This window comes from Alnus glutinosa, chromosome 10, assembly GCF_958979055.1.
Source record: "Alnus glutinosa chromosome 10, dhAlnGlut1.1, whole genome shotgun sequence".
NCBI lineage: Eukaryota > Viridiplantae > Streptophyta > Magnoliopsida > Fagales > Betulaceae > Alnus > Alnus glutinosa.
The window spans coordinates 11,957,067-11,975,942 of NC_084895.1; the positions used below are offsets into that span (position 1 = coordinate 11,957,067).

An 18,876-nucleotide genomic window follows, 5' to 3' on the forward strand; every position below is an offset into this window, starting at 1 on the left:
TCATTGACAAAGGAATCGAGGATTTATATGAAATGAAGTTAGTCCATGTCCAGTCCCATGAACTTCTGGATCGCATGTGCAAAGAAGTATTAATTTCAAATATTGAGAAAAGGGGGAAAGGTCGCGTTTATGATGCCATCTTCCGTTCTATTCAGAAAGGGATTTTTGAATTTATTTTTGGTAAAGTCCGAGCAAATCCAGATCTTGTGTGGAGCCAGGATAAAGATTCAAGAACTATATTTTCACTTTCTGTCTTACATCGCCAAGCTAAAATCTTTAGCCTTATATACCGGCTTGACCTGAAGAAAGCTCTAACATATAGGCGAGATAATTACAGGAATCACATATTACATATGGCAGGGATGACAGGAGCTTCGACTCTAATTAATCGAATCCCAGGTCCAGCTTTGCAGATGCAAAGAGAACTACAATGGTTTAAGGTCATCTCTCTCATTCTAAACTTTTCTCATATACTCTCACTATTAGCTGTTAAGATTAGTACCCTAAAAAGTAAATCCAATTTGATTTTCTTAAATGAAATTTGTTTTATTTTTAATATTTTTATTGTTAGGGTAATTCTGATTCACAAGATTAATTGAATTGCTCAAATTATATTGTATTTGATTTAGGTGCTTTAATTGTAATTAATGCACAGATATCTATATCACACGCTTTTTATAACTAGCTTAATTGTAAATTTGAGTTCATAACAACTAATAAATTGGGCATTTTATTTGCAAGGACTAGAACATATTAACAATTTATGACTTAATATTTTGATGCATTTGGAATGCATTGAGTTAATTGGATCACCATGAAAATGCATTCTACAGACTCCTGTCACTTGATCGAACGCAATATTTCTTAAATCTACTAATTGGAAAGACTCTTAATTTTGAGAAAATACTGGACTTAGATATCAATTGTTGATCACTTTGATTTACCAACGTGTGAGGTCTTATATATGATTAATATTGTGACATCCCACATTGCCTGGGAATGAGGATGTGTTTATATGTATAAATGCACCCTTTATGACATAATGCGTTTTAAAGCCGTGATGGTCATGAACTTATCAGAACTCCGCAGTTAAGCCTGCTTCTGCAAGAGCAGTACCAGGATAGGTGACCTCCTGGGAAGTCTGGTTCGGGAGAGCCAAAAGCGGACAATATTGTGTCATTGGGGGTGGATCGTTACAAATATTCTTGATATTTTTGGTGGTTGCATTAAGTCTTATGGGAACGTTTATTCTCAATATAGGATCCATAGTCTATACGTACAGGAGATAGATATCCCCTTGATAATTTAATTAATGGAATTGATCATCATCTAAGTCTAGACCTAGTAATTTTAGTAAAGTTGCTACACAAATTAATTAATACCATAAAGATCGAATTTGATTCAATAGTATTATAGATGATCGTTTGATTAAATCAGTTATTCAAGAATTAAGATGTAGATCAGATAATGTGACTATGAAATTTAAAACACCTTATTAAATTGTGGACATCTCATGGAGGGTTTATTTGTAGGTATTAGTAGGTTAAGGAGCTCTTTTATAATTTTAAAAAACTTAGATGACAATTTTGATTTTATAGCGGTTAAAACTATAATTAATTGGGGTTCCGATGAACTTATGACATAACCAGAAACTTGAAGCCTATGGGAGCTAAGATTTATATCTTTTTTTAGGTCCTTTCCTTAGTTCCATAAATACCCCACAAAGGATGACTGACCATATGAGCCTTTTAACACACGAAATTCTATTTTTTCTCCTTCTACAAGTGAGGAAAAAAAAAGAAAGAGAGGCCGCTCTCTCTTATGGTCGTGCATTGCATAAAAAAATTGGGAATGAGATCAAAAAGGTCTTTAGAGAGTTGTGCATAAAGTTTTGATCTACATATCCTTATTCTCAAGTAGGGCAGGTTAGTTTCCGTCACTTTCTTTGTTATTCTTTAATTCTTACAGAAAATGAGTAAAATATTAATGCAAAGGTTTGCAGAATTCCCATGTATCAAAGAAGAACTGAGATTCGTTGGTTCTAAAGAAATTGTTTTAGTTGCTGGAAAATCTTTCCAACATATATGTTTTCGTTGTAAAAGATGCATGTTCTGATTTTCATCATCTAATGAGATCACTTGTTTTATTTTTGATGATGTAACATCCTTTTGAAGCTGTAAAATCATTCCAACATGTAGTATTGATTGCTGAACATGTTATTTATGCTATAAAATTTGCCAGCATATGTTTTTGATTGTAGAACATGTGATTGCAATAAAATTCCAGCATGTGTTCATGATTGTCCAACATGTTGTAGTTACTGTTCATGTAATCCATTGTAGCATGTGTTGAATTGTAAAATATGTTTGCATGTCTTGATTGAACATATACATGTGTTCTAATTCTTTTGTGGTTGATAAGATCATGGTGTTTGAGAAACCCTCAGTTTTACTCAAAAAATCACAAGAGCACCCTCTTGAAAGTGATTTAGGGCAGGCCACCATGGTGCGCCACAAGGGAAAGCCCCTAGGGATACCTGATGTGGATATAATGCTCTCAAGATTAATTAAGTGGTAATTAACTTGGAATGTACTCCCAAACTTATTTACTAAGGAAATAAGCCGACAGGATTTCTAGGTCCCATTGTCTAGAGGCCGGGCTAAACAACGAAAAAAAACATCACTTACAACCAGTAGATAGTTATACGAGAAAAAATTAAAGCAACATAACATAACTTAACGGGAATGAAGACAACATCAAGTATCTCGATAAAAAATCGGTTACCAAGTCAAATATCAAATATTACAACCCAAATCTAATAGTAATAAAGTCATCAAAGTACAAAAAATAGTTAAGATTGCCAACAGAAGAGGAAGAGAAGTCTTTGCCACCCAATTTTTCATGGGAAACTGTAACGAGCCTTCCAATAAGCTCGTCCATTTCTTACAGCTGGAAGTACATGTGGTGCTGTGTGAGAACGCGATAGGAATAAGTTGCTGGTGGCTATTAGCTGGAGTTGGAGCTATCAAGCATGCCAGGAAAAAGCACTGCGTATTAAATACGCTGTCGTTTTACTCTTAGTTGTATTTAATTTTATGTTGTTAGTTTGGGCGGGTCTGTTGCATTTGAATTGCATAAAAGGGGGGAAAGTCCTTTGAGAAGGCATTCTATTGGTTATATCCAATTTGAATTGAGAAGTTGTTTGGCTCCTCGAATTGCCAATCTCTATCAGTAAAGCTTGTCTCTCCATTTCTATCTCTCTCAATTCTCCATTTTCCTTCTTTTTCTTTCAAATTTTTAGTTGAAATTCCATAATAGTAATCGTATTGTTACAAGTGGTATCAGAGCGTCAATCCACTATTGCATTTGAATTTGTTTTTTTGCCAACGACAATGACTCAGACTAGATCTGCTTTGGCGGAGGTTCGTGAGGTGCAGGACAGTTTGTAGTTGCTACACGTGGTAGTTTTTGAAGTCCAGGAGAATGTGAGGTAGAACCAGTCGGATGTGCAATCTAACATTTGATCTCAAGAGGAGTTTTGATGAATGCAGGAAGGCTTGCAGTGAACAGAAGACGAGATGCTCAAAATGCTTAAGAAGCAGAACGAGCAGTTTCGGCTGATCAGCTTGCATTTCAAGTTCAAGGAACCAGAGTGCTGATGATAATGTCGGCCAAGGAGAAACTAGCAGGAATGCTGATCCAGTGTTTCAGGCGGATTCTTCTGGAGGAGAGGTGTTTCAGACAAGGCCATTGTGCCTTGATTTTCCACGATTCGACGGAGAAGATTCAAAAGGTTGGTGCTACCGAGCCTTGCAGTTCTTTGATTACTACCGTATTTCTAGTGCACATAGATTTACAATCTCTAGCTTCCATATGGAAGGCAAAGCACTGGTTTGGTTCCAAGAATTGCGTAATAGCAATAGCCTGACCACATGGGTTGAGTTTCTCAAGCTCTCCAGATTAGGTTTGGTAGGGGCTCATATGACGATCCAATGGAAACACTTGTGAAATTGAAACAATCTGGTAGTATTGAAGAATATAAGTCTTAATTTGAACTTCTGGCCAATAGAGTGGTTTGGTTGTTGGATAATCTGAAATTGAACTGCTTTTTAGGAGGATTAAGTGATGAAATTAGGCTTCCTGTTAGGATTTCCAACCCTTGAACATTAACAGATTCCTACTCCTTAGCAAAAATTCAAGAGGAATTGATTTTTAATGCTAAGAAGACTACTCGGACTTCTTGGAGTAGCACTCAACTCTGGAATTCCAATGTGGTTAGCAGCTCATATAAGCCGAGGATGAGCCTACAAGGTCCATCTAAGATGCTCCAGGGTGGTTTTATTCATGGACAACCAAAGGGAGGTGATACTAGTAGAGCTTTAGTGCCTATGCAAAAGATTTCCTCTGTTCAAATGGAGGATCGAAGGAAAAAGGGGCTATGCTATTCATTTGATGCTAAGTGGAGTAGGGGCCATGTTTGTGAGGGTAAGAAGTTGTTTTTACTTGAAGAGGTGTTGTCGGATGAGGTTGAGGAGAATGATGAGGCCACTTTTGTGGACACTGTGGAGGAAGAACCAGAAATTTCCCTTAATGCTATTATGGGAACTCCCACTCCAAAAACCATGAGGTTAATAGGAGGGTTGATGAATCGCAAGGTGATTGTGTTGATAGATTCAGGTAGCACACACAATTTTGTGGATGTGCACTTGGCTAATCTACTTGGAATCCAACCTAAAGGGCAGGCGGCCATTAAGGTCTGGATTGCCAATGGCCAAGAAGTCACTAGCTCATGCAAGAGTAGTGTTACCACTTTGAAATTGCAAGGAATAGAATTTGAGGTGGAGTTGTATGTGATACCTTTGGCAGGATGTGATCTTGTCTTAGGAATTCAATGGCTTCGGCTTTTAGGCCCCATTTTATGGGACTTTGAAGCCTTAACAATGGAGGTTACATTTAATAATCGGAAATGCTTGTTGAGAGGTTTTCAGCAGGGTCAAATGTGGAGCTTGGAAGATGCTGAGAGCTTTAGAGTTTCAGGACATAAAGGAGTTCTTTTCCAGTTGATGGATAACTTGGCTGCAGTGGAGCAACCTGGGTCAGCTGAAGAATATAGAAGTGCAACAGAGTTTCAGAAATTGGAGGAATTGTTTCAACAATCTGCTGATGTGTTCCAGGAACCTATTGAGTTGCCCCCTCACAAGGCTCATGATCATGCCCTTAATCTACAACCGGGGGTACAACCTGTATCTATTAGACCCTACAGATATCCTTTTTATCAAAAGGAGGAAATCGAGAAGATTGTGAAGGAGTTGCTGACTTCGGGAGTTATTCGACCAAGCACCAGCCTTTTTTCTTCTCCGGTATTGTTAGTTTGAAAGCTTTATGGAACTTGGCAGATGTACATAGACTACCGCTCCCTTAACAATGTCACAATCAAAGATAAGTTCCTTATTTTGGTAGTAGCTGAGTTATTGGATGAATTGTGGAGGCTCTAGGGTCTTTTCTAAACTGGATTTAAGACCCGGTTATCACCAAATCAGGGTAGTTGAGGATGATATACCAAAAATAGCCTTCCGCACTCATGAAGGCCATTATGAGTTTTTGGTTATGCCTTTCGGCTTTGAAAAGTAAAGAGACTTCTAAATTAACGTGCGTGTGATTATCGTGTAACAAAATATTATAAAAGCAGAATTTAAAAGATTCAAATATTTTGTTAACAAAGTGGAAACTCAATTAAGAAAAAAACTACTTCGGGGCAGCCAAACGTAGGATATCTACTATTCAGAAGACAAAGCTAGTTACAAAGCAGTAGCACTCACATAACCTTATTTAGTGGTCGTACCTTAAACTTTGACGTGTAACCCAACACGAACGCCTCCCAACCAAGTCACCTATTTGAAGAGGTCTTCAATGGAATCCTTTACTTAAGGCCAACCCCTAAGATAGACTTCATACAAATACAGCAACGACACTTGGCAATGGCTTGAGAGTAGATAGATTAGCATAATAACTCCTAAAATATTATTTCTAAGCTCTAGGGAATTCACTACCAAATTCTTACAATTTACATGCCTAAATGCTTCTATTTATAGGCTACAAAAGACCTAAATCGCGTCTGATTCGATTTTCTCTAGGCAATGTCCGAACGGTAGGCGAGAATGTCTAGACGGACAACTGTGCAATCGGCTTTCCAAATTCCCTTAAATTCTTTCTTGAATAAGGCCACATCTGGACGGTGTTGCCTTAGTGTCCAAACGGTCGCACTTTTGCTGCACGTAATTTCCATATTAAGGCTTGAGCTTCCAGATCATGGAATCTGATGTTCGGACGATTGAACGTCTTCTACACGACTTGCCTTATCAAGGATAGCGTCCGGACAGGAACACTACATCATCCAGACGGTTGCAGCTATCTTCCCATATTTGTGTTTTTGAAAGAAATCATTTTACTTGTCAAACACTGAAAGGCATTCGAACGTGTTGCTGAGACGTCTTTACGGATGCAATTGAGAACAGTTTGAAGCTTCTGAACATAGATGGAAGGTCTGGATGGAAAGTTCTCGTCGTCCGAACGGATGATGCCTGACAGATGAGTGTCCAGATAGAATACCATGACGTCCGGACGGATGGAAGGGACTTTGAACAACAGTGTCTTGAATTCTACACAAAGTCTTCTTGAAGCATATAACTGATGTGAAGACTCTGGATATAACAACATCCATGTTTAATAAGCATAATTACATAGAAGTGTTTTTTGTCCAACAGAATGCAGCCAATCACAAACCAACAAACTCCCCCTTTGGCCATTTTGGGACAAAAATCACTTGACCGGTTAAAAATATAATTCTGATCCAAATCAAAAAATACTCCCCCTTTTTGTCTTAAAAGGACAAAGGGTAAAACAAAATATGAGAAAAACCAGAAAATAAGTACTCCCCCTCAATGTCTCAGCGAGACAAGGGTAAACAGAGTAAAAATCATCTAAGAGTTATAAAGTGTTTACAAAATATCCATAACAGAGTAATAAAATGTCTCAAAAATAAAACAAAACAAAGCATCAAATAAACTCAAACATCCTCAGCCATGGGTGCATTATCCTCATCATTACTACTAGATGGATGATGGTGCTGGAGACACTTCTGGATGTCCAGCTGGCACTGCTCCATATGAAGGTTAATAGAGTGAACCTCCTGTTGCATAGAGGAAATAGCCTGTTGTATAGTACTTATGCCCCTTGTAGAGATACCAAAACCGCTAAAATCTGAGCATAACCTCCATCCTGCTGTGGAGGCAGCGGAGCAGTCTGAGATGATGATATTATGTTCGGCATCTCAACATGAATAGGAGGAGGCTGAGGACCTTCATCCTGATCTTCATGCCTTAGCTGTGCATTGGACTTCATCAAGGTCTGTTTGTTGAGGGGATCTTGAATTTTCATCTTGGGCTCTCTAGCAACATCAATGCCAGCCTGTAGGATAATCTGAGTAATCAAGCAGCCAAATGGGAGACCGGTACTACTCTCATCTCAAGCCTCCAGCATAATACCATGGATATCCTTTTGCACAAGCAAAACGGCAATCTCAGGCAGATGGCATATAAGAATTGAGCCCTCTTTAGAATCAGATCACTTCTCCTAACAATAGGCCAGAGGTTGTGCTAGATAATCTTTGTGAGCATGTGGTTCGGGAGAGACAAAACACCAATCCTGATAGTAGAAGCTCGCTCCTCGCCCTTTGGGATTGCATGAAAGAACTCCTTGAGCTCATCCAAAGAAGGAGCCAACACAACTTCATTGAAGGGACTGGTAGAAATCTGAAGCACTAGCACCCCAATGATCTCACTGATGACCTGAGGATCAACCATAATAACATGCTCCGCAATAGTAGACTGAAGGATAATGCCATTGTCTTCATTCTGCACCACCTCAAGATGTGCATAAAATTCTCTGACCAGCCTTGTTAGTACAATGCATGCGCAATTGTGGAAGTAGCCCCAGTGATAGGTCTGGATAATCTCATTGAATCTAAGGGAGCTACCAAGATATCATCTCTAACTACATTCCTCTCTAGAATGATTGGCCTGTTGAGTATCTTGGCTCTGGAAGCTACCACATCTTCCTCTGTCCTTTGACGTACTCTGCACTGTGAATTGCCAGCAGACATGATTCTGCAAAGAAAAATCAACCATTTTGCCAAAAATAGCACCAATGAAATCAGTTCCTATTAGTTCCCAATTTTTTTTTTGGCATTATAATGGTAGTAAAATGGACTTTTCCAAAAATTACAAACAACAATATAATCCAATACAGTCCAAATTAATGCCATAACAGATAATCGTAACTCAGCAGTAGATATTACAAATATCAATATGCAGTCTATATCTCAAGAATATTCCCTAAAAATACCCTAACAGTTAAAAGAACTGAAAAAGTAGGTAAATGATAGAGCAATATACCTGGAAATGAGATAAAAAGGACCAAAGGACAAAATAAGTCGAGAATATGCGAGAAACCACGAGAAAACCACAACAAAATGACAAAAATGAGGAAAAATCAAAATGTGGTGCGGCGACTAGGGGAGAAAACAACGATACTTAACCCTGTGGGGACCCTGTCTGTACGCATCACTAACCCGTTCGGATGCGGGATGCCACATAAACATGCGACAAGGCCGCGCGCATCCGGACATGTCACCTGACTGTCCAACCGTCTGAGCCACACTTGTTCGGATGCAAGAGAAGACAGTGTAGGTGCTTCACACTGAAAAAACATAAACTAAAGGAAAATTTACAGAAAAATTATTTTTCCTAAAGTCAGCTTCAGAACACGCATGTATAACCAACTGAAATAGCAGTCAGATAGCATCTCAAAAATATCTAGAGATATAAAAGAGAGTTAAGAGTTCAATTAGCGCAAAAATTCCTTGTAGATAGAAATTTTAAATAGATTACACAACTCATGCAATGCGTGTGTGTGTGAAGACTTTCTCAATAAGGTATGAAGTTCACTGATATGACTTAAAGCAACTGAATTTTCTAAACAAGAAAGAAAATCAATAAAGATCAGTCAAAAGTCAAACCTTATTTTACTAGGGCCTAGCAACCCTTATCTGATACACTCTCCCTAAGATGCAACACTTTTCTTTTACTTAGTCCTTTAGTGACCGTCTATTTTCGCAACGATTTGGTCACTGACTATTTCTTTAGGGACAAGTTCAAGAATAGATTTATAGCACAGTAAGCAGTGGATCATTTTCAATATCCAAATTTACTGATTTTTTGAATGCTCTTTATCACTTGGTGCTGTAACCTAGAGAGAATGCTAGAATTTCTAGGTTCTAGGTTCGACTAGCAAGTTGGTCAATTTGATCATCTTACAAAAAAAATCTCTCTCATAAGAATCTTCAAAAGCAAAAGGTCAGAGAGAAAATAAAAATAAAATAATACCTTAGGGGAGCCTTGGATAGTGCACAAATTCATCGCCTGAGAAAAGTAAGTATCTAGCATTTACTTGCACATGAAAAAACTTGGTAGATATTAGGCATAAATTCTCAATCATATATCAGCGTAGTTAATTAATGCACAATGAACTGAGAAATCTGGCAAAAATACATGCAATATCTGACATGACGAAAAAAATAAATTCTTGCATCTTTTCCCCCAATTTTTTATTTTTTATTTTTAAAATAAAAAACAATAAAAACATGCTATAAAGGTAAACAACCATAAGACTAGCATGTAAGGCAAGATCAAACCTGTGAATGATCAAAATTACCAATATAGAAAAACAGTCGCCCGACATGCTTTTTCTATCTTCCCCAAATAGTACCCGCAGTTCTCTCAAGAGCAACAAGAGAAATAGGTGGCAAATAACAGTGGTTCCTAAATTGCAAAGCAAAAAAAATATGACATGTAGAGAATAATGCAATGCAATCAAACCTGATACTTTAGGATTATGAACCAAATCCTAGGCACGTGTATCCTCACCAACTAGGTGAGTCCATTCCCTCTCAAGGGGTGAATGTCTTCCTCCTTCTTCACCCATGCCGGCCTTCCTTTTGGTGGTTGTTGGCAAGATTTCATCTGATGGTCCATCCACTATATCATGTTCTGCGTCCAAATACGCAGTTCCCTATAGAACTGATCATCCCCCATCTTCTGCGGTTTCTTCATGAAGTGCCTTGATTTGTTACCCTTGAGTTTGCCATTCTGATTGGCAAGAACAAATCTTTGCTGAAGCCGCTGATGCTGGGGAGCCTGGCGCCGTGAGGCCTAATGCCTTGGAGTTTGATGCCATGAAGCTTGATACAGAGGAGCTTGATGCTTTGTAGCTTTATGCTGGGTCAGAGGTCTTGTGCCAAAATTTTCATGTCTGGGCACCTCTTTCTTAACCTTAGATCTTTGAGCCTTGAGAAGGGAACACTGAGGTCGGACATGCTTGCTTAAGCTGCAGTGATGGCATATGGGAGATCGTCTAATGGTAGAGAGCTTCTGAGTGACCGGAATATCTCCATTGATTATGTCCTTCCCTTTGTCCACGACTGTGGGTGAAGACTCGGGGACTGTGGGCTTGACGAAGACAGTCCTAGGAGTAGAGGGAATGTCAGAGGAAGGAGCTACATATCCGAGTCCAGTCTTGTCTGTTGGGCTTTTCTGGATTGACAGCATATGAGTCAGCTTCTCACGGTGACCCTCTCTAGCTGAAGCTGTGTTTCTAGCAGCTTCTTCTCCAAGTCTTGTATCTTGAGCAGCAGTGAACCCTTCTCAGTCTATAAGCTATTCAGCTCATGGATATGCTGCTTGTGAGTCTCCCTTAGCTTCTCGAACTCCACATAGAGGATTTTTTATGCCTCCTTGAGTTCTTCCCTGTCTCCATCACTGTGCTCTGAGTAGTAAGAATCCTCATCTTCTACATGTGGAGCCACAAATGCTAGAAATTTGTCTTGATCAGGAGATTATTCTTCTTCAGACTCATCACTGAGAGTCGCATTATATGCCTTCCCTTTTCCCTACTTGAGATTTCCACAATCAGCCCGTATATGCCCAAAGCTTGAGCATTCAAAACATCTGGGACCTCTTGGATCTTTCTTCTCAGCTTCCTCAAGTTCAGACTCTCTGAGGGCCTTTTTCAATCTTTCGGAGAATTTCTTTTTGAATTTATTGTTCCTCATCAATCTTCCAAAAATTTTGGCCAGCATTGCCACCGCTTCTTCTTCATTCTCAAGTCGTCTTCAAATGAGACTTTGACTTTCTTCTTGGAAGCCTTGAAAGCAATGGTCTTCACCTTTTTGACCGGGGCCAGGGATAGCTCATAAATTTGAAGAGATCCCACCAACTCTTGAATCTTCATCTCTTCTAAGTCTTTGCTTTCTTCAATGGTAGTCACCTTGATTCTGAAACGCTCAGGCAAAGATCTTAGAATTTTACGGATGAGTCTTACATTTGAGATGGTTTTCCCAAGGCTCACCATTGAGTTTCTTAGGTCGCTCATTTTTGGAGTAAAACTCTCCGAATGTTTCATCTTCCATCATCTTAATTTCTTCAAATCTAGAAATCAACATTTGAAGTTTGGCTGATTTAACAAGTTTTGTACCTTCATATGTTGTTTCTGCGATTTGCCATGCTTCTTGAGCAGTTCCACAGTTTGAAATTTTAGTGAATTCAAACGGTGAAAATGCTTGACATAGTGCATGGAAGGCTTTATCATTGGAAAGTCATGTGTTTCTTTCGTTTGTAAGTTCAATATTCGTATTCGCTGGCTTAGTCCAACCAATTTCAATAGTTTTCCAACAATCAATGGATTTTAAAAAGAAATGCATATGAGCTTTCCAATAGCCATAGTTCGTACCATCAAAGGTAGGAATAGATGTAAGATTTTGAGACATTGAAATAAAAATAGAAGTCAACAGGAAAGATAACACTCAAGTATTAAGTCTAAACAGAGTGTACCAAGCTCTAACACCAATTAAAAAATAAAAAGACTTCTAAATTAACGTGCGTGTGTGTATCGTGTAACAAAATATTATAAAAGCGGAATTCAAAAGACAAAAATATTTTATTAACAAAGTGGAAACTCAATTAAGAGAACAACCACTTTGGGGCAGCCAAACCCAGGATATCCACTATTCAGAAGATAAAACTAGTTACAAAGCAGTGGTACTTATATAACCTTATTCAGTGGTCGTACCTTGAATTCTAACGTGTAACCCAACACGAACGCTTCCCAACCAAGTCACCTACATGAAGGGGTCTTCAATTGAATCATTTACCTTAGGACCAGCCCCTAAGATAGACTTCACACAAACACAACAACAACACTTAGCAACAGCACTTAGCAACGGCTTGAGAGTAGACAGATTAGCACATTAACTCCTAATATATTCTCTCTAAGCTTTATGGAATTCACTACCGAATTCTTACAATTTACATGCTTAGAGGTCTCTATTTATAGGCTACAGAAGACCTAAATCGCGTCTAATTTGGTTTTCTCTAGGTGGCGTCCCGACAGTCGCTGAGGTCGTGCGGACGGATAACTGTGCAATCGACTTTCCAAATTCCCTGAAATTCTTTCCTGAATAGGGTCGCATCCGGTTGGTTGTACTTCTGTTGTACGTAATTTCCGTATTAAGGCCTGAGTGTCCGGACCATGGAGTCTGACGTCTAGACGGTTGAACGTATTTTGCATGACTTGCCTTATCAAGGATAGCATTCGGACAGGAACACTACATCATCCGAATGGTTGCAGCTGTCTTCCCATATTTGTGTTTTGGAAAGAAATCATTTTACTTGTCGAACACTGAAAGATGTCCGGACGTATTGCTGAGACGTTCAGACGGATGCAACTGAGAATAGTTTGAAGCTTCTGGACACAGATGGAAGGTTCAAACGGAAAGTTCTCTTCGTCCGGATGGATGATGCTTGACAGATGAGCATCCGGACAGAATACCACTTCATCTGGACGGATGCAAGGGACTTTGAACAACATTGTCTTTAATTCTGCATAGAGTCTTCTTGAAGCATATAACTGATGTGTAGACTCTGGATTTAACAGTAACTCTGTTTAATAAGCATCATTACATAGAAGTGTTTTTTGTCCAACAGAATGCAGCTAATCACAAACTAACAGGCTTAACCAATGCTCCTTCTACATTTCAGAGCCTTATGAATTATATATTTAGGCAATATTTGAGGAAGTTCATACTTGTGTTTTTTGATGATATCCTTGTATATAGCAAGGATTTTGACACACACTTGGGTCACTTAGCAATTACATTGGGGCTATTGAGGGAGAATAAGCTCTTTGCTAAACGGTCAAAGTGTAAGTTTAGGTGCCTTGAAGTGGACTACTTGGGACATATAGTCTTGGGTGAAGGGGTGAGGGCTGATCAAGGGAAAATTCAGGCCATGATTGAGTGTCCACTTCCTAAGACTGTGAAATCCTGGAGAGGTTTTTTAGGTCTCACGGGATACTATAGGAAGTTCATAAAAAATTATGGAACCATTTCTGCTCCACTGACTTCTTTACTTAAGAAGAATTCTTTTGAGTGGAATACAGATGTTGAACATTCATTTCAGTTGCTGAAAGAAGCCGTTACTCAAGTCCCAGTCCTTGCCTTGCCAAACTTCACTCAATCCTTTGTCATTGAGTATGATGCGAGTGGAATTGGGGTTGGAGCAGTGCTGATGCAGAACAAGAGGCCTATTGCTTTCTTGAGTAAGGTACTGAAGGGAAGAGCTATTCATCTGTGAACATATGAAAATGAGTTATTTGCTTTGGTAACTGCTGCCCAAAAGTGGAGGCTGTATCTTTTGGGACAGACTTTTGTGTTAAGGACGGATTAGCAAAGCTTAAAATTCCTATTGGAGCAGAAGGTTGGTTCTCCCTGCCAACAAAAATGGCTTACTAAGCTGATAGGCTACAGTTTCAAGGTCGAATACAAGAAAGGAGTAGAGAAGAAGGTGGCTAATGCCTTGTCACGCAGGGAAGGATGGAAGGAGGAACTCAGTTTGTCTCTTCTTTCAATTCCAACTCCTCCTTGGATTTCAGAGGTGAAAGCACATTATCAAGTGGATGAAGAAATGCAAGAACTGCTCTCTAAATGGCAGGCCAATAGCTTGGACTCTAACAAGTATACTTTCAGGGATGGTTTACTCTTTTACAAGGGCAGACTTTTTTTGGGCAATAATCAGCAATTGAAGACTCAAGTCTTAAACTTTGTTCATAGTGATCTGTTGGTTGGTCACTCGGGCTATGAAAGAACTATGCAAAGGGCAAGGAGGGACTTTTACTGAAAAAGGGTCTAAAAAAGGATCTCAAAAAGTTCATAAGAGAATGCCCTGTCTGTCAACGGAACAAGCACGAGAATATTCTCCCTGCTGGACTTTTGCAGCCACTTCCTATACCTCATAGGATTACATTAGTTTGGATTTTGTGGAATGCCTTCTTGTATCTCAAGGTCATTCAGTGGTTTTGGTAGTTGTGGACCGGCTATCCAAGTATAACCACTTCATCTCACTTCCTCATCCTTATACAGCAGCTACTGTGGCCCGTGCATTCATCTCGCATGTGTTCAAATTACATGGGATGCCAACCTCTATAGTATTAGATCAAGATCCCACGTTTAACAATGCTTTCTCGAAGGAGTTCTTTAAGTTGCAGGGCACCACCTTGAATATGAGTACCTGTTATCATCCTCAGTTTGGCGGCCAGATTGTCAACAAAAGTCTAGAGCATTACTTGCGTTGCTTCTCCCAGGACCGTCCTAAGCAATGGACTTTATGGCTCCTATGGGCAGAATACTGGTACAACACCACCTTGAATTCTTCCATCCGTATGACTCCATTTGAGGCAGTTCACGACATTCCTCCTTCCTGGTTGATGTCTTATGTCCCGGTCACTACTGCTATGGAATTTGTGGATGTGCTGTTAAAGGAGCGAGCTTAGCTTATCACTCTCCTTTGCCATAACTTGCAGCAAGCTCAGGGCCGAATGAAGAAATTTGTAGATTTAAGGAGTAAATGCCAGTTTGAGGTTGGACAGCAAGTCTACCTCCAGCTTCAACCTTCCTGCCAAAATTTGGTGGTGACTCGGGGTGCTCTCAAGTTAGCCCCCCGTTTCTATGGCCCTTACACTATTCTCAACAAGGTGGGATCGGTGGCTTATGCTTTGGATTCGGCCCCTTCATAAAAAATTCACCTAGTGTTTCTTGTTTCTCAACTGAAACTGAAACTGGGGTCTACTTCAACAGCTACCACAACACTGCCCTCGGTGGATGGAGGTGGTGTCATGAAGCCAGAGCCTGAAGAGATTCTCCTTTGCCGATTCCTCCCTCACAACAATTGTGCTATCACTGAACTCCTTGTTCCGTGGGCTGGACAGTCGTCGGAGGATGCCACTTTGGAGGGGTACTCTTCCCTTAAGCAAGCCTACCCTCATCTTGTGGGCAATGTGCTTTAAGGGGAGGGACTTGTAACGAGCCTTCCAGTAAGGTCGTCCATTTCTTACAGCTAGAAGTACGTGTGGTGCTGTGTGGGAACGTGGCAGGAATAAGTTGTTGGTGGCTGTTAGCTGGAGTTGGAGCTGTCAAGCATGCAAGGAATAAGCACTGCCTATTAAATACGCTGTCGTTTTACACTTAGTTGTACTTGAATTTTTGTTGTTAGTTTTGGCGTGTCTGTTGCGTCTGAATTGTATAAAAGGGGGGAAAGTCCTTTGAGAAGGCATTCTATTGGTTGTATCCAAGTTGAATCCGGAGGTTGTTTGGCTCCTCGAATTTCCAATCTCCATCAGTAAAGCTTGTCTCTCCATTTCTATCTCTCTCAATTCTCCATTTTCCTTCTCTTTCTCCCAAATTGTTAGTTGAAATTCCGTAATAGTAATCGGTACTGTTATAGAAACTCAAATTGAGTTGAAGTCTAGTACTATGTAATGCCAAGCTCCTCTGAAAGACAAGCTTAAGGGGTAAAGTGCTTTCGAAAAGGATTTCCTTTTGATGCCAACGAGAAGGTCCATAAATGAAAGTAAGCAACCTAGGGTTATGGGGGGAATCCAAGTAAACCAAGAGGCTGATAAGGTTCTACTTTGTGAAACAATTCAACATCTAAGTAATGCCACCACGCTTAAAAAATAAAAAAGATAAAAATAAAAAAATAAAAAAATAAAAAATAAATAAACCCTTCTCCTTTAAGAGTATTGTTCAAAAGACAACAATTACGCTAAATAAGGGAAGACGATTGCACACAGATAACATCAAGATTTAAGTGGTTTCTATTAGGAAATTTATCTTATTTTCCAAGAGTACCTGAGAGATGCGAAAAATTAAGAAGACAACAAAATTAAATCAATCACACACGACACTAAGGTTTTAGTGGTTCCTTCAATATGAGGTACATCTACTGGCCGAGGCAATCACGAATAAATTCACTATGAAGATAGAGTACAAGAATAGTAGAGAGAAAATCGCTCAGAACCCAAAGCCCCAATACACCCAAATCTCTCTATCACACAATAGAGATTATTCCCAAATGAGAATACAAAAGATAGAAATACAAACTTGTCTTTTGCTGGAAACAGATGGCTGTTGGTCTCTTTATTTTTCTCTCACTGTAGTACCCTTTTCCTTTTTATCTCTTGTTTTGGCTCCTCAAAAACCAAGAAAAAAATATCGTGTGGCTCCTCTATTGCACACACAAATGCTCACGTTTTTGCACTATATGAAATTCTGCATCACACACCCTTTTATTAAGATTGGCAATTTTTGATACGATTCGCGAATCTGACACAAAATTATAGGGTTAGGGTTTAAGCTAAACGAGTTGGCGGGTTGACGGATTGACCCATTTAAAACCCGTTTAGTTTTCGGGTCACCCGTTAATCCATCAACTCACGGGTTGACCCGCCAACCTGTCTACTTATTAAAAAAAAATAAAAATCAAAAGTTACTAGACTTAGTTTTTTTTTTTTTTAAAAATGCTCTTTAAAAAGTAAATATCTTAAAACAAAAGCCATGATTCCTCGGCATCCAGGAAAAGAAAAAAGGAAAAAATCTTTAAAAACAATTTTTTATTTTTATTTTTAAAGAAAGGGAAAAAGATCATTAAAAAAGTCGAGTTGGATAACACTGTAGCATTCTCAATGTTCAGGAAAGCAATAAGGAAGTTGTTGCAGATGACTTTTTGTGGTTTTTTTTTTAGATTTTTCCTATATTTAAGAAAGATAAGAGGTTATAGGGAAACTGTTGCTAGTATTCCAAGAGAAGGGGAAACTCTACTGATTTAATTGGAATTGCTGCATTTAAATGGACAAAAAAAATTCTGATGTAAAATCAACGTTGGAGCGGTTAGTCTAGAATATTAATTAAATAATTATACAAATCCTTTTATAACTTTAATATTTTTTTGATAACTGATAATTTAATATGATATCCATCATATCTTCATAATTCAATTCTCATTGCAATTAGCTATTTCACGTATTTAGCTTTAATGTTAATATTCACTTTTCTTAGATAAAAAAAAAAAAAAAAAAAAAAGGACTCCATCTTTATAATGTTGTCATTGACCAATAGGATATTAACTTTACATATGAGTAGCTTTTCTTTTGTTTTGTTTTGTTCTTTTTTTTTTAGAAAGAAAGTAAGAAATAGAAAACTCTACTTACCCCTATCAAAACTTACACCCAAATTTCAATGTCTCCTAAAACTTTAAAAAAGTGTACTCGACCCATAACTGCAAAGTCCTTTAACTTGGCCCCCTCTTTTTGAATATTCTATTGAATCAAATAGAAAATGAGTACAACATCCATTATACCCCTATTAAAATTATAATTATACCCTAAGATTAAAAAAATTCATTGGCCATGGAGACCAATGGCTAGGCCATTGGTTTTTGTCCCACATTGTGTTTTCTTTTAATAAAAAGGTTTAAGTAATGCGGAATAATTGACATTTATTAAAATTTTCATCAGATTTAATGAAAAATCCTAGCAGAGGAGCAGCATGAAAGGGCTAGGTAGTTTGTAGGATCAATTGCAATTCTTTAATCTTTAGGGGACATTGCAATTTAGGTATAAGTTGTATGAATTAAGTTTGATTTCTTTTTTGTTTTTGTTTTTGTTTTTGTTTTTTGTTTTTTGTTTTTTGTTTTTGTTTTTGGAATAAGGTGGGAATTATAAGATTTAGTATAACAATGTAGGAGGTGGAGAGCATTGTCCATCCCAAGGTTAAGGAATCTTTGAACAATGATGGTTTGACTCCCCGAGAATTGTTCACCAAGAACCACAAGGACTTGATGAAAGAGGGAGAGCAATGGATGAAGGACACAGCAACTTCTTGTACAGTTGTAGGCGCTCTCATTGTTACTATTATGTTCGCTGCGGCTTTTACGGTTCCAGGTGGTAACAACCAAGATACAGGCTTGCCATTGTTCTTAAGTAAAAAAGTGTTTATGCTTTTTATAATATCTGATTCTCTATCTCTCTTTTCATCCTCAACTTCAGTCTTGATGTTTTTGGGAATCCTCACATCACGTTATGCAGAAGACGACTTCCTTAAATCCTTGCCAACAAAGATGATAATAGGCCTTTCTACGCTCTTCTTCTCTATTGCAACTATGATGATAGCCTTTTCTGCTGCTCTTTTTGTTATGTTGCGCGAACATTCATGGATTGTCATTCCTGTTATTTGTTTGGCTAGTGTTCCCGTCACCCTCTTCATAGTGATGCAATTCCCACTTCTTGTTGACATGTCCATTTCAACATATGGACCAGGTGTCTTTAATAGGAAAATGAAGCGTTGGTTCTAGCCCATCCTTTGTGCTATATGATGTATAATTATTCCACTAAATATTTGCTATAACAACATTTTTTTTTCTTGTTCTTGTA

At 38.6% G+C, this 18,876-nt stretch overlaps 1 protein-coding gene across 6 annotated transcripts in view; it reads left to right on the forward strand.

Annotated features, from left to right (window-relative positions):
• LOC133880493 (ankyrin repeat-containing protein At5g02620-like) overlaps window positions 1-18,876 on the forward strand; it is a 41,359-nt gene extending 22,483 nt beyond the window's left edge. For 5 of the 6 annotated variants that reach the window (XM_062319440.1, XM_062319444.1, XM_062319441.1 and 2 more), the window contains 2 exons: window positions 13-440; window positions 18,189-18,876. In XM_062319440.1, coding sequence (XP_062175424.1) covers window positions 13-440; window positions 18,189-18,797 — 1,037 coding nt within the window. In that variant the 3' untranslated portion in view covers window positions 18,798-18,876. The remainder of the gene's footprint in view (window positions 1-12; window positions 441-18,188) is intronic. The other variant, XM_062319445.1, reaches the window with a different exon arrangement.